General features: G+C 40.7%; 1 protein-coding gene across 1 annotated transcript in view; it reads left to right on the top strand.

The window, feature by feature from the left end:
• ZNF236 (zinc finger protein 236) overlaps positions 1-14,966 on the top strand; it is a 92,143-nt gene that overhangs the window by 51,986 nt on the left and 25,191 nt on the right. The window contains exons 19-27 of the mRNA XM_015412837.1: positions 420-571; positions 1,329-1,535; positions 2,155-2,425; positions 3,407-3,510; positions 5,635-6,000; positions 6,505-6,650; positions 9,362-9,605; positions 12,406-12,585; positions 13,922-14,080. Coding sequence (XP_015268323.1) covers positions 420-571; positions 1,329-1,535; positions 2,155-2,425; positions 3,407-3,510; positions 5,635-6,000; positions 6,505-6,650; positions 9,362-9,605; positions 12,406-12,585; positions 13,922-14,080 — 1,829 coding nt within the window. The remainder of the gene's footprint in view (positions 1-419; positions 572-1,328; positions 1,536-2,154; positions 2,426-3,406; positions 3,511-5,634; positions 6,001-6,504; positions 6,651-9,361; positions 9,606-12,405; positions 12,586-13,921; positions 14,081-14,966) is intronic.

The following is a 14,966-nucleotide window of genomic DNA, read 5'->3' as shown; positions in this document are numbered from 1 at the left end:
CATTCGTCACAACCCACTCTAGATTGCCCCAGATGGTATGCGTGTCTGTGGAGAGAAGTTGACCCTGCAAAGTAGTCTATATTCTTTTTATTTTTATTTTCTGCATCCTCCTGGCTATATAGTTGCATATCAAAACCATCATAATTATTTCTATTTTACAAAGGTTGTGATCCCCAGACTCATGAAAACGGAGCATTTAGCATCAAAATCTTTAAATCCCAGTAGTCCAGTTTAATTGATTTATGATGTGGGTTCTGTGTGCCTGGGTAAAATTACAAATGCTGTAAATTCAAAAACTACTCTGTATAATAATGTCCACCATTTTAGTTAAACAAGAAGTAGTGACAAGATTTTGCACTAATGTACAACTGAGTATCAGACCTGTCCATTTTATTCAAAGCAAACATTCATTTTAACAGATGTGAGTACTGCAACAAGGGTTTTAAGAAATCCAGCCATCTGAAGCAGCATGTACGCTCACACACTGGGGAGAAGCCATATAAATGTCAACTGTGTGGCCGAGGATTTGTTTCTTCTGGAGTTCTTAAATCTCATGAAAAGACGCATACAGGTGATGATGTGTTGTGTGATATTCAGTTTCTTTGCAAAAATATTTTAGCTTGTAGTACTCCAGTCTCCTAAAGCTGTTTACTTGAATGTGACAATTATGTCTCAGTATTGGCCCAAGGTCCTCCTACTCTTCCATCGGTTTCCAGCAGTGACCAGCTAGAAGCCTCTGGGGATCAGATGTGGCTGTTCTCAGCATCTGGTACTCGGAAGTACTCAGTAATTTACCTATTGTGGTAATAGTGGTTGACTGAACTATTATTTATGAATTATGGTAATCCCTCTCAAAAGTCATACAAGCTAGTGGATGAAACCGCATTTGTAGGAATCACATTCTAAATAACAGTGTCTTACTGTGAAATCATTTGCAGATTTCAGTGGGCTTCGATTGGAATAATGCTGCATAGGATTGTTCTGTAACAGTAGCCTTGTTCACAAGTTACAATGAGTGCACACATGATCCATGTACAGTGTACATTTGATTTTTTAATACGCAAGTTGAGTAATTCTCATGTTACATTCAACACATCTACAGTTGAATGTAGCATACAAATCCACATTTATCCAGGCACTTGTCCCTGATGTATGTGTGTTCACTATAAGATGGGAACAAGGCTAGTGAATATACTTTAATGGAGATAGAACAGTATAACTCTGCTTAGCATTAGTCTTGCAATTCTCTTGTGTGCGTAGAGTCATTAGGCAACCTAAAAGTCTCTCTGTGTTTTTGTTTTTGTTTGGGGTCACTTTCCTTATTCCAGGAGTTAAAGCATTCAGTTGCAGCATTTGCAATACATCTTTCACTACTAATGGTAGTCTTACCAGACACATGGCAACCCACATGAGCATGAAACCGTATAAGTGCCCGTTTTGTGATGAAACTTTTAGAACCACAGTTCACTGCAAAAAACACATGAAAAAACATCAAACTGTGTCTTCTACAGCAGCAACAGGTGGAGAAGCAGGAGGTGAGCAACTTTTTACAGGTGGACAGCAGCCAGCTTGGTTCAGTATTTTTGTGGAATATTGAATACCTTTACCTTTTTTAGACCCCAACCTTGACAAGAAATTGGTATAACCATTTGGAATGTGCATGCAGGTTTGAAGGGATCACGTCATGGTTCTGAAGAGCTATATAGTCCAGCTTAGAAATATTTGTGAGCCACAGTGGCTCAGAGGTTAAGACACTGAAGCTGTAGACCGGCTCAGCAGTTCATGACCCTAGTGCCACATGATGGAGTGAGCTCCCGTCTCTGGCCCCAGCTCCTGCCAATCTAGCAGTTCGAAAGAAAGGAATTGCAGGTAGATCAATAGGTACCACTTTGGTGGGAAGGTAACAGCGTTCCGTGTGCCTCGGCCTTTAGTCATGCTGGCCACATGATCACGGAAACGACTTTGGACAGTGCTGGCTCTTTGGCTTGGGAATGGAGATGAGCACCGCCCCCTAGAGTCGGATTTGACTAGCTTTCGAGCAAGGGAAACCTTTACCTTTAGTTTGTTTAATAACCAGTTTGATTTTTGACTCATGTTTGAGAAGCTTGTTTGATGTTCTAACAGATGTTATTTCTTGTCTGTTTGAATGTGCAGAAGAGGATGATGAAAACTCTGAAAGAACTAGTTCTAGAAAATCTAGGCCTGGTGTCATCACTTTCACAGAGGAGGAAACAGCAGAACTTGCAAAAATTAGACCCCAGGAAAGTGCAACTGTTTCCGAAAAAGTTCTTGTCCAATCAGCTGCAGAAAAAGACAGAATTAGTGAAATCAAGGACAAGCAGGCAGAAATGGAAGCAGAGCCAAAATATGCCAATTGTTGTACTTACTGCCCGAAAAGCTTTAAAAAACCTAGTGATTTAGTAAGGTAAGGAGGTATGCCATACAAAAAATAATCTGTTGGAAGCAAGTTATTTATAGCTCACTTTTACTTACATTAGCCACAGTTTGGAGAACTCCATAATGAAGTCAGTGGGCCTTTTGAGTTTTTTCTTTTTTTTTTAAGAGTGCCCCATGTTGGAAGTTACTTTTGATTCTCAGAGAAGTTTCAAAAGCAGTTTACAGATTACGTGAGGATTCTTCTTTGTGAACTTTGTGTTGTCCTACGTATGGTATTTGCTGCTGTGCAGAGTTTTTGGAAAATTTTAGCACTTCAGCTGTAGAGTCTAAGGAAGGGCAGTCCTGACTAGAGGTGAGGAGATTTCCCCTTCCCTACTCCAATTAGTTCAAGCCAAAATGTCAAGGAACTTTCTGGACAATGTCCATTATATGGAAATTTATCGGATGTAAATCTGTTACTTGCACCTGTGCAAAAGCTCAGACTTCTTTGGTCATGTACACATGCACTTTGAATTTTGATCTTTTTCTTCTATCACCCACTCTTCCCAAAACTATTGATTTTAATACACAGAACTGGAGAAAGATCACTGTGGGCTAGTAAAAATCATAGTTCCTTAAGACCTGAATGGAATGACTCCAGTATAATTTGAATCTAAGAGGCCTTGTTTGTGACTCTCGGTTTTTTTACGTCTTTTTGTCTCCTAAAAGTTGTGTAGGTGTAATTCTTTGTTAAGCTATTTATGAAACTATTGCTATTACGAAGTTGAAAAACATCCCTGATAAACCCAGGGTATTTGGAAATGTGGTGTTTTGATTTGCTTAATAAATCACATTTCAGTCTAAAAAAAAACGTTTTCAGTCAAGTTGATCTTTAAAAAGCCCAAGAATTTAAAATCAGTTTGATTACAATTTTTATTGGAATGTGATTTATTAGACATTGAAAGTGACATGTTTATCATTCAATTTGTATAAGCCTATAGTAACTAAAGAAAAAAATATTTTTGGATAGGCATGTGCGTATCCATACTGGCGAAAAGCCATATAAATGTGATGAATGTGGAAAGAGTTTTACTGTGAAGTCTACTTTGGATTGTCATGTAAAAACACACACAGGTAAGTAGTATCTTCAGTTCTTCCAATTCTGTCAGCTAATCACTAGTTGTGGGGGAGGGATGTTCTTCATATTTTGTTATGATTGCTTCAGTTTTTCATTAACTACTATGGAAAGTAATTTTAGTATTTAAATCCATCAAAACAGCATTTGCAGTCTTTTCTCCTTGATAGTATTATTTAGCGAGGTGGTGGTTATTGGCAGGCAGGGGGAGATATGGATAAAACTTTTGAGTAGTGCAGCCAAATACATTCATGGGAACTGTTCTCTTCTGCTTTTGGTTAGCTTGGGCTGGATCTTGCCATATATTTTTTTAAAAAAACTTATCTATGATTGTAATTTTTGCCCATGAACAAAAAATATTTCAGTAGTGGCCAGAGATACCCCTTTTTTCTTTTTCACTGCAATCTTATGAGAGTAAAGGAGGCCAAGAGTCAATAACTGGTCAGGGGTTACCAGTTGGGCTCCATGGCTGAGCTTAGGTGTGAATTTTGCTCTCTTCCCCAGTTCAAGTCTAATGCTTCATCTACTTATAATAATATTTTTGTAATAAAAAATGCATAGAACCTGAGAGAGTTCATAGTGCTCTGCATGCATAATTTAAGAAACCTTAGGTTAGCATTATCCTCAGATTGCAGGCATATACCATTAGGGATGGGCATAAACTGAACCATGAAGCAAAAGTCATCAATAATTTTGCCCTGTTTGTGATTCACAAACAGAAGTTCATGACAGGTCTACCATCACGAACTTCTACAAACTTTTAAAACAGTTCGTGGTGGTTTGTGGGTGGAGCAAAAAGCAGGAGTCCCTTTAAACCCCTGCTTTCTGTTCCCCACGACAGCCACAGAAAAAGCTGAGCAATGAGGAGGCGCTCCCTGCTGCTCAGCTGTTTCAGGCTGTCTTCTGCAGTCCCTTTAAAGGCCAAAAAACAGCTTAGTGTGGGGAGCAAGCAGCTCAGCTGTTTCGGGCTATCTTCAGGCTGTCTTCTGCAGTCTATTTAAAGAAACTGCTGTTTTTCAGGCTGTCTTCTACAGTCCCTTTAAAGTTTAAAGGGACTGGACAAGACTGCCCGACACAGTTAAGCTCAGCTGTTTTTTGGAGGCTTTCTGCAAACCCTGTTTAAAGGGACTGAAGTCCCTTTTGTAAGGACACAAACTGTCTCGTTCTGTGAACAAACCTCCTGGCTCGGTTTGTGGTTTGGTTTGTGGTTTGGCCACAAACTGAACTGCTTTTTCCCAGTTCATGCCCATCCCTGTATATTATTGCAGATGGTAGGCTGAGCCTGGGAGACTGTGCTTTTCTTAACACTGTCCTGTGGGTTCATGTCAAGGTTCAAATTTAGTGCTGAGGTGAAGTAGCATTTTAGCTCCCTCACTTTTGAGAAATTCTTCACACCCTTTGTAGAAAGGTGAAGTTGTTCACAAGGGAGCAAGTGTTAGGGAGAAATAAAAAGCAACTAGGTTGCTGCTCCTGAATGTGCATCCCTTTTAAAGAGATGCAGTGCATTTAAAATTGGGAATGTTTCCACTGCAGTTCAATCCTTCTGATCATATGTACGTAAATTCCAAACATTCCAAACACAACAGAATGTTTTACCCAAATGCCTTAGCGAGTTCTGTCTTTCCTTGCCCAAAGCAGTACATCTGGGAAACAAAATTGAAAATGCAGCACAGCAGTGTTTGAACTGAGTTGTTCCGTATATACACCTCAGTCTCATAGCCACTACCCTACGCAGACTGTCTTGTAGAAGGTTGGCCATAGACTGTTCTTTTGTTCTCCTTCAGATTAAATCAATTAAAAAACCAGCACCATCTCATTCTGTTAAAGAGATAATATCCCACAGGGTCACAAAGAGTTCCTGCTTTCAAATCTGTCAGGTTATTTGTTCACTTTGTGCACAGTAGAGTTGGCAGGTTGGAAAATGGACACACTTGAGAACCTGTTGCCAGCTCCTGAATGCGCTCCTCAAAAATAAGTGTATGGTTTTGTTTAAACATGTCCTCTGTAAGAAGCATCAGTTGTGCTTAGCATAATTACAAAATCCATATATACAGATGAAATCCTAAAGTGTGAAGAGATGTTATTTTCATTGTGTTGTGTTATTTTTTCCCTTTAATCTTAAGGACAAAAGCTCTTTAGCTGTCACGTGTGCACCAATTCATTTTCTACGAAAGGAAGTCTAAAAGTGCATATGCGCCTGCATACAGGAGCAAAGCCTTTTAAATGTCCTCACTGTGACCTAAGGTTTCGAACTTCTGGACGTAGGAAGACTCACATACAGTGTCACTTTAAACCAGAGGCCAAGAAGGCCAGGAAATCCACACCTCGTACATCTACTGAGGGGCTGCAGCCAGTAAATCTGCTTAATTCATCCTCAACAGATCCCAATGTTTTCATCATGAATAACTCTGTACTAACAGGACAATTTGACCAAAATTTGCTTCAGCAAGGTCTTGTGGGTCAAGCTATACTTCCTGCTTCTATGTCAGGTAAAAATGGTTGTCCTTTTATTTGGGGTTTAGTTTGGAGAGATTCCAACCCTGGATTTCTGCAACAAGTGATGTAGAAGGCGAGAGCTATTGTTCAGCCTGCCAGCCAAAAAAGGGATGATGCCATGAGTTTGGAACTACAGGGCTGTAGATATAGAAAGAAAATCAGGAAGAGCTTCCCAGTTGTAGGGGTATTTCAGTAGAAGAACTCTTCTGCCTAGCAAGATGAGGAATTTCCTTTCTGGGCAGTTTCTAAGGGGAAAGTACATCCATGTGCAAATATTTTGTGAGCACCTTTTTACATTTGCTACTAATTACTTAGTTTTGTTGATGCTCTGATTACATCTGTTTGAGACATTATCAGTCATTGATGTAATAAACTATTATTTCATTTGTTTTTCATTGTGTGAGAATTGTGTATTTTCAGCCATGCAAGGCATATCTCATTAACATCTGTCTGGGGGAAAAAGAATATACTAACAAATCAAATCTTTTCTTTGATAGCTGGCGGTGATTTAACTGTGTCCTTAACAGATGGTAGTTTGGCAACCCTTGAAGGAATACAGTTACAGCTTGCTGCTAACTTGGTTGGGCCAAATGTTCAGATTTCTGGAATAGATCCTTCCAGCATTAACAACATTACATTACAGGTGGGTTATTATTTATTATCCTTCCCAATACATTACAGGTGGGTTATTATTTATTATCCTTTCCAAATCGTTATGGAATGAGTGCTGTATAAATCAGTTCCTTCCTCAACTCTTCTGTTTATTGAAGCACGTTCTTGTTATAGGTTATATATCTACTGTATAATATTACAAAACAAAATATGAATAGAACTCTTGTGTCCTGAAGTTTGAGAGAATATGCAAAGTATTGAGAGACTATGCGGGCCATTAAGAACCTGTTGTACCAAAGCAATCTAAACATTGCTGCTTCTCCTGCCCCTGCCATTTATCTTTCCTTGGATAATGCAGAAGTAGGTTCAAGCTGAAAACCTACAGTTCCATCCTGCATGGAGATACCTTTCTAAGACCATTGACATCAGTGAGCTTAGAAGGGTGTAACTGCTTAAGGATCACACTGTTAGTCATTCAACTGTAGACATGACTTTGTGTGTGTGCATTCACAGTGACTGAAATAGATCTAGTCAGGGTCTGGTGAGGGTTTGTCCTGCCATTGCATAGTGTGCTATTCCTAGTGATAATTGTTTTACTTAAATTTTTAAACCATTTGTCTTCTTTTTTCTATTCCCATGTAATCATTTTTAAAATTGTTTGCCACAGAAAGAAGGAGATATTGCTCAGTTTTAAAATATTAATAGAGCAAAGTCTATCATAAAAGATAGTGTAGGAGTTATTAATCTAGAACAGGAGTCCCCCAACCTTTTTGAGTCTGCAGGGACCTTCAGAATTATGGCACAGGGTATGGGCACAACTTCAGAATGTTTGTTGCAGGAGGCAGAGCCAGCCACAAAATGGCTGCTGCAAGAAGCAGAGCCAACCATAAAATGCCAGGGAGTGAGGTCATGCATAACTCTAACAGTAACTCTTCAACATTTCAGGCAGAAGCTCTATTTACCAAGATGCCTGTACTGCAGAGAGGTTTTGGAAGCTCAAAAAAGCCTGAGGGCGCTCCTCTCTCTCCCCCACATTGTTCCCTGCCAGCAGTTTTACCTGATATCTGGCTCTATAGAGTGTTGCGTCTTGAAAATGGTGCAAAAAGCTCCACCCCTATTTCCTCAGAGCATAGCTCCTTGGAACCACTACATGAGATGGCTAAGAACAAGCACCTTGAGAAATCTCCCAAGTCGTCTTCTACCCCTACTTACTATCACCTTAAGGACTCGGTTCCTTGCAAATCAACTTTGGAACTGGCCCAGGAGACAATTCCATTTCCAAGAACGCCCTCACCATTGGGCTACTCACCGTACTCATCTCATTACATTTTGGAAGGTGAGGTACAAGACCTGGAACCTCCTGTCCCTCACTGTGAAAAAAACTGGTGTTCCTCACAGCCATCACATCAGCCAGAAGCGATCAGTGAGCTCCTGGTACTATGATGTGACCTTCCTTTCCTTAAAAACTTCAACATCAGAGTAGTTCTCCAAACCTTGCTCCAATTGCTCTGAAAGGTAATGTCCAAATTCCACTCACACCAAGACATCACTCTACTGATGCTGTATCCACAACCACAGGATGAAGTGGAGCAAGCTCTACATTCCCCAGTTGTGTATGCAAGGTGCTTCTTTTTTACTTGGAAAACCTTTTGGAAAAGATGATCTCTTCATCTCCTTTTTAGAACCTGGCCTAGGCAAGAAATTGTAAGCACAATACATTTCTAGATGGATAGTCACTGCATTAATCTGTGTTACAGATTAGTGTGAGTTGACTCTCCTTTGCAGCTTCATGCTCACTATCCCAGTCCATCTCAGCTGCTTTTCACGGTGGTCTCTCCATTGATTCCATCTGCAAGACAGTAATGTGGTCATCATCATGCACCTCTGCCAAGCATTATTCTATGGATGCCCCAAGAGCCACAGCAGTGGTAAGAGCAGTTGTACAGTCTCTATTCAACTGGGAGCTCACACCTGCCTTCCTTAGACTGCTAAATCAACTCACTACTCCCCCATGTTGGGCTGCACAGGTGCCAGAGTGATGAAAATAGGATTGCACTTTCTTGTAACTTGTTGTTTATTGTGTTGTTACCTGTGCACTCACACATCCCTCCCTGCTATGAATTCTTTATTCAAACCTGACAGCTTTAACTCACTCTGGCAGCAGAGAGGAACTGATGGAAGGGCACTTTGCCCTTTGTTTATCATGCTGGAAAAGGTGGGAAATAGCATTGGGGAGGGGGGCAGAGTGCTCTCAGGTATTTTTTGAGCTTCAAAAACCTCTCTGTAGTAGGCCTGTGTGTGTGCAGTGCCCATGTGTAACTGTGCAGGTGACAACTCAGTGAACAGCAGTTACAGGTAAGTGCAACCCTGTTTAAGCATAAGTGGTACCCTAAATCTAAAGAAACACTAGTGTGCCTTCACATAAAAGCTTATACTTTGAATAAAACTTTGTTGGTCTTAAAGGTTTCACCGGACTCAAACTTTGTTCTGCTGCTTCAGACCAACGTGGCTACCCACCTGAATCTGATTTCTTTGTTGGTTACTGGCTCACATCATAAATATGAAACCTATGCAGCATTTCAGTAGCAGGTGCAGTTTTTTGCAATACATAGCTTATGGACTGAAATCTGCACTAGTTAAGATCATGTCTTAGGATGACAAAAGTATCCAGCTTGGAAAAAATGTTTTCCATCCAAATGTGAAAATGTCCTATATTCAGAAATACTAATGTTTGCTTTTCAGATTGATCCCAGTCTCTTACAGCAGACGCTACAGCAGGGCAATGTACTAACCCAGCAACTAAGTGGGGATCCCAGTTTAGCTACTCAGAACACATCCCTCCAGGCAGCAGACAGCTCAGTGCCAACAAATGTGGTAATACAGCCTTTGTCAAGTTTATCCTTACAGCCCACCGTTACCTCTTCAGCAAACATGACAATAGGACCTATATCTGAGCAAGAATCCATGTTGACTGCTAGCACTACTGGTAAGTGCAACTGAAAAAACCCAAATTCTTTCTGTTGGAAGGGTGGGTGGGTTGTTGGGGTTGTTTTTTTTTTTGCTGTGCTCCATAAACTTGTCAGTTTTTTTTATTTTGATTTTATAAATTAACTTTGCTTATGATAGCAGTTTGAATTTTGCATTAATAGAACAAATACAATGAAATCAGTATACTATAAAGAACATATTCTCCCCTAGGCATAGGGGTACAACCCACTTGCTTGGATTGGTAGGCAGCATAAACTAGTTTACCTGGGAGATGGGGACTTCCCCTTAATTCAGTAGTCTTTCCACCCAAGTAGAAGAAGAAGAGATTGGATTTATACCCCGCCCTTCACTACCCAAAGGAGTCTCAGAGCAGCTTACAAACTCCTTTCCCTTCCCCTCCCCACAACAGACACCCTGTGAGGTAGGTGGGACTGAGAGAGCTCTTGACAGAAACTGCTCTTTTTCAAGAACAGGTCTTATCAGAACTGTGGCTTGCCCAAGGTTATCCAGCCAGGTGCAAGTGGAGGAGTGGGGAATCAAGCCCGGTTCTCCCAGATTTGAGTCCGCGCACTTAACCACTACACCAAACTGGCTTAACTGCTACACCAAACAAGAAACCGGTGTCCTCCAAACTCCTTAGAACTCTTGAACAAAAAGAGAAAAGAGAATTTTAGATATCCAGGCAAAAGAAGTCCTTTCCAGCAGCAGAAGTGTTGGATTCTTCTGCCTCCAAACTAGTCCCTCTGTTCCAGGGCCTACAGTCTGCCTACCTTCTGCAGACATGGCAGGCTTCAAATTTATCAGTTAATGGCTTCAACAATGTTCTGGTAAGAAGTCATTTTGGTACATTTCAATATGATTGTGTTCCCCTGCCCATGTGTTCCTTCTGTCCCAAGGGCATCTGGTAGAGTTTACAAGCACCTTTTTGAAATTTACTACAAATAAATGACTGTTGAAGAAAACCTGAGGGATATCCTATTCTCTGGAATTTCCTCAGATCCTCAGCAATCAGTTTCTTGCTCCCCTGCATTTCCAGAACTGAGAAAATAACAAGGGATGATCCAAATGATTTGGCATCCAGTAGACATCAGATCATTGGGATGTTTTCTGTCTTTTTCCCCTATGCAGAATCAGGACTATTCTTGATCGGGGGTGGGGGTGGAATCACTTCTTACTGAAGAAATACTTCTGGAGACTTTCCAGTCAATTCTGCCATATCTGAACAAGGGGGATTGCAGATGAACATGGATTAAGAGACACCTACCTCATTAGTTGGGATAATCAGGGACCATCAAACTTTCCCTTGCCTGAGCCAGGCATTGAGTAAAGAATTTTATCATGAAGCAAAGATTTTCCTACCCAGTCAGAGGTGTGTGGCTAAGAGGTGCTATTGTTCAAACTCCTTATCCAGGAATATTTATCTGGGCCTGGCTGACTGCCTCGTAACCCAAGTATGAGGCCCTTTTTCCTTGTGCTGTGTCTCGAGTTGCATCAAACATGTGAGGAACAACACAATTGTTCCTTATATAACCTCCTCCTGTGCTGTACCCCACACTGTGCATGCGCTTGCCCAGTCATGCCAGTGGCCTCTGGCTGGGCTGCCACCAACTTTGTCCTTTTGCCCTCTCTCTTTGCAAGGGAGACAACTGTGGCATTTCTTGGTATCAGTGAACTTAACAAAGCCATATCTCCATGCCACCATTCATCTCAGTCACCAGAATTTCTCCAGGGTTCAATTATGGATTTGTACAGCGCCAGCATTGGCCCCTTCCAGTCAGCCTAATACTACTGCCCCATACCCTGGATCTTCAACACAGCCTTGGTAGCCCATTTAATGTAATTGGATCTCTATAGGAAATTCGGGATGTTCATCACACCTTCAAGGTTCTGCAAAAATATGGCTGGATAACTGCATGTTTACATTAAGGACTGATTTAAATGTGATTCTAGCAGGGCAGACTTTGTATGCTCCCAGAATCTTGCTTAAAGTGGCTTGCTGCTTGTGCAGGGAAGTTAACATGCCAGTTCAACCTGCATTCAGATCTGTCTGCCATTGGCAAGTTAACATTGCATGCATAGCAGCTGAGGACCTGGTTTGAAGGAAATGCTAGCTGTGTGCAAAGTCACATGGCTAAGGGCAATGTCCCAGCAAAATCTCATTTTAAATTTGGACTTGCAAGCCATCAAGGAAAGATGGGGTATGCATACTTTAATAAATACATTTAAATCAGGCCTAAATATTCTCAGAGCGAAGGAATGTTTTGGTGTCTTCTTTTTTGTGTGTCTTATTTAAATCTCTGTAAGGAATTCTTCTAAAATGTTGAGATTAGGTTGTTCGTTAAGAGTTTTCCACATGCAGTCACACCTAGGGGTGGCAGCCCCAGCTTCCTCTTTGAGGGCCATAGTGCTGAGAGTCACCAAGACCTCCCCAACCTAGTGTAGTCACCCCCCAATGCATTTGAAGTTACAGAGGCAAGAAGAGAGAAATGATCTGTATGTCTTCAGTTGTTTTACAGCCACTAGTGTCTTACAAAATGTTTAAGAATGCCACAGTCATGGGAAGCTTTTAAGAACCGGGAGGGGGGGGGGGGGGGGGGGGGAAGGAAGAGGGGGGGGGGTGTTCTTTCCCACTTTGGACAGAATCTTCCTAGGTTCTGTGCTGCCACTGTGATAGATGGGCTGCCATCCTAGGATTGCTCCGCACACTCTGTACTTAGTGTATCACAAAGATCATAACGGTATTAAATATTAATAAATATCTAAATTAGCTATTGATTTTTCATGCTTATTATGTTTAGGTTCACAGGATCTCTCCCAGGTTATGACATCTCAGGGTATGGTATCAACCTCAAATGGTCAACACGAGATTACTCTGACGATAAATAATTCAAGTCTGAGTCATGTTTTAGCCCATGCTTCCAGTTCCACTACTACAAATTCATCAGGAAGCCCTCAAGAAATTACCCTTACCATCTCTGGTAAGTATAGCAACATATCATTATTAGTCTGCTAAAAGTGGGAGACTTACCCTTCTGTGATGTGTAGCTGTGGGTGAAATGAAAATCTACAAGAAAAAAAACACCACATTTGATTCTGAAGATCGCTTAGAAAGCAGTGGGGAGACACGGGTGTCCCCTTTTCCCTCTTGTAGTTCTTTCAAGTGTTGCATCCAAACAGGCAAACATTTTCTCATTTTATATTAGCAGCATAAAACAATTATTGTTCTTAAAGAATACAGAATCTTAAAATAAAATGATTTAAAATACAACAGATGCAACCCAGAGTTACATAAACACAGGGTCCAAAGAAACTAAAGTAGATCCATGCCCTAAACTAGAGTTTTGCTTGATGTTGTTTACTGTAGCACTTCACACTACTAAAGGGGTAAGCTGCTGATGGTGTAAAAACTACTTGTCGTCTACATAGCAAAAAAATGATGCCACAAAAATATAAACTGAATCTCTTCATGCATATATGCATTTTTTATTCTGGGGATAGTGTTAACTATTTTATCAGCTGAGTCTTTTGTGCTTGATGCTGACATATGCAGCAAAAACAACAAACAGAATTCCAGCTCTGTGTGTGGACTAATTTCACATTGGATCTTGAGCTTGTATCAGCTCTGAATTGCACCTATCATATTTTAAATAATTAGACTATTTAGATTTGAGCAATCCGAATGTCATAGAATGTATGCATGGCTTTCTGTGTATTGGCCCGAGAGTGGCAGATTGATATTAGAATTGCTTTCCTTATTTTTGAAGCACGGCTCAGCTATGGGGGGTATCTGTAATTCAGACATGCTTCTGGAATCTCCCCTCAGACTCTTCTTCCTATCAGAGAACCTTACCATTATGTTTTAGTGTGCTGAATTATCTGCCTTTGGCTGTAATGAGTCTTTTGCTACAGAACGTCTAGATGTTTAGTCTTCATTCTTCCTTACATATGTTGAATAGAATTCCAAATATTTTTACATTGTGCACGTAGAATTCCATGTTTGTTTTCATTCCTTCCTTAGTGGCTGTTTTAGTAGGACTTTCTAGTTCCCCCCTTTACTTCAGCCACCATCTCAGGTGGGTTTTGTCTGTGCATGTCCCATGATCCCAAGCATAGTAATTTTAGTGGTCAAAGCATATGCCCTCTTCCCCTTTTCACCAGTGAAAAAGCTGGGTGGGTCAAACCCCAGATTGAATGTTTCTTTAAACAGTTATTTAATCCCCTTTTCATTAGTTTACCCTTATAAAATATTAAATTGGTGAAGTGCAGAAACATATTTTGATCTTCAGTGGGTCATAGATTTCATTTTCTGTTTAGGCCAAGATCTTATTCAGCACAGTTCCTCTGGAGGAAATGAACTGAATGGCAACCTAAGATTGACAACACCAACTATCACTAATCAGTCAACAGGTGCTACGTTAACCATAAGTAATGATCAGCTCCTGTCTCAGAGCCCAGCTCTGAACAGTACTTCAGGTGAGGATTTAATACTTCACTCAAGTAGGTCATTATGGACAGTTGCTGTAATTATATTAATCTGAACAAGCTTCTCCATTAAAAGACTGGTCTTACTGGAAAATGGTTTTCTGTCATTCAGTCATCCTCTCATATTTGCTGTTACCTCAGTCCGCCATTATTCTGCAAATCCCACTTGTAGTTGTTAATGTGGATGTAGCACATACAGAGGAAAAAGTAGTTTGGTGCATATATTTATTAAGAGTTCCCTGAATAGTGGAGAAAGCCTTTCTTTTAAAATAGAGCAAAATAGGAATTTACGCATAATTCTAGCAATAAATTCATTTAGGCTGCCCATTGTGTACGAAGTATCTGTTTATTTATTTATCTATCAAATTCATACCCCGCCCTCCCAGTCAAGGCCAGCTCAGGGCGGCTTACACACAATAAAACATATACATTACAATTAAAGCAAGTTTAAAACCAACTAAAACCATCTGATATAGTAAAGTGCTAGTAATAATCAATGTTCCCTCTAAGCTGTGGAGCCTTGTGAGCAAAAAGTCTACTTTGTGAGCTACCGGCATTGAAGTTGTGAGCCAGTGATTTGGCTGTTGCATAAATTAGCTTGCTCTGGAGCTATCCTTCCTGAGCAAAGACAAAAATGTGTGAGCCGGAGGCTAAAAAACTGTGAGCTAGCTCACACTAACTCACCTTAGAGGGAACACTGGTAATAATTATGTTGTCTAACGATGGCAGCCATTATTCAGTGGTCCCTTCTCGCAGTCGGCTTGTGGGTCTTTCCTGTAAGCGGCTGGCACCGGCTGCTGTTGTTGGCAGCTCCAGGGGGCAGGGCTCTCTGTCTTCAGCTGTTAAAGGTTGTCAACTCTAATAATAAAAAGAATTT

This window comes from Gekko japonicus, unplaced genomic scaffold, assembly GCF_001447785.1.
Source record: "Gekko japonicus isolate JY-2015 unplaced genomic scaffold, Gekko_japonicus_V1.1 scaffold1157, whole genome shotgun sequence".
Lineage (NCBI taxonomy): Eukaryota > Metazoa > Chordata > Lepidosauria > Squamata > Gekkonidae > Gekko > Gekko japonicus.
This window is presented reverse-complemented; position numbering and strand designations above follow the sequence as displayed.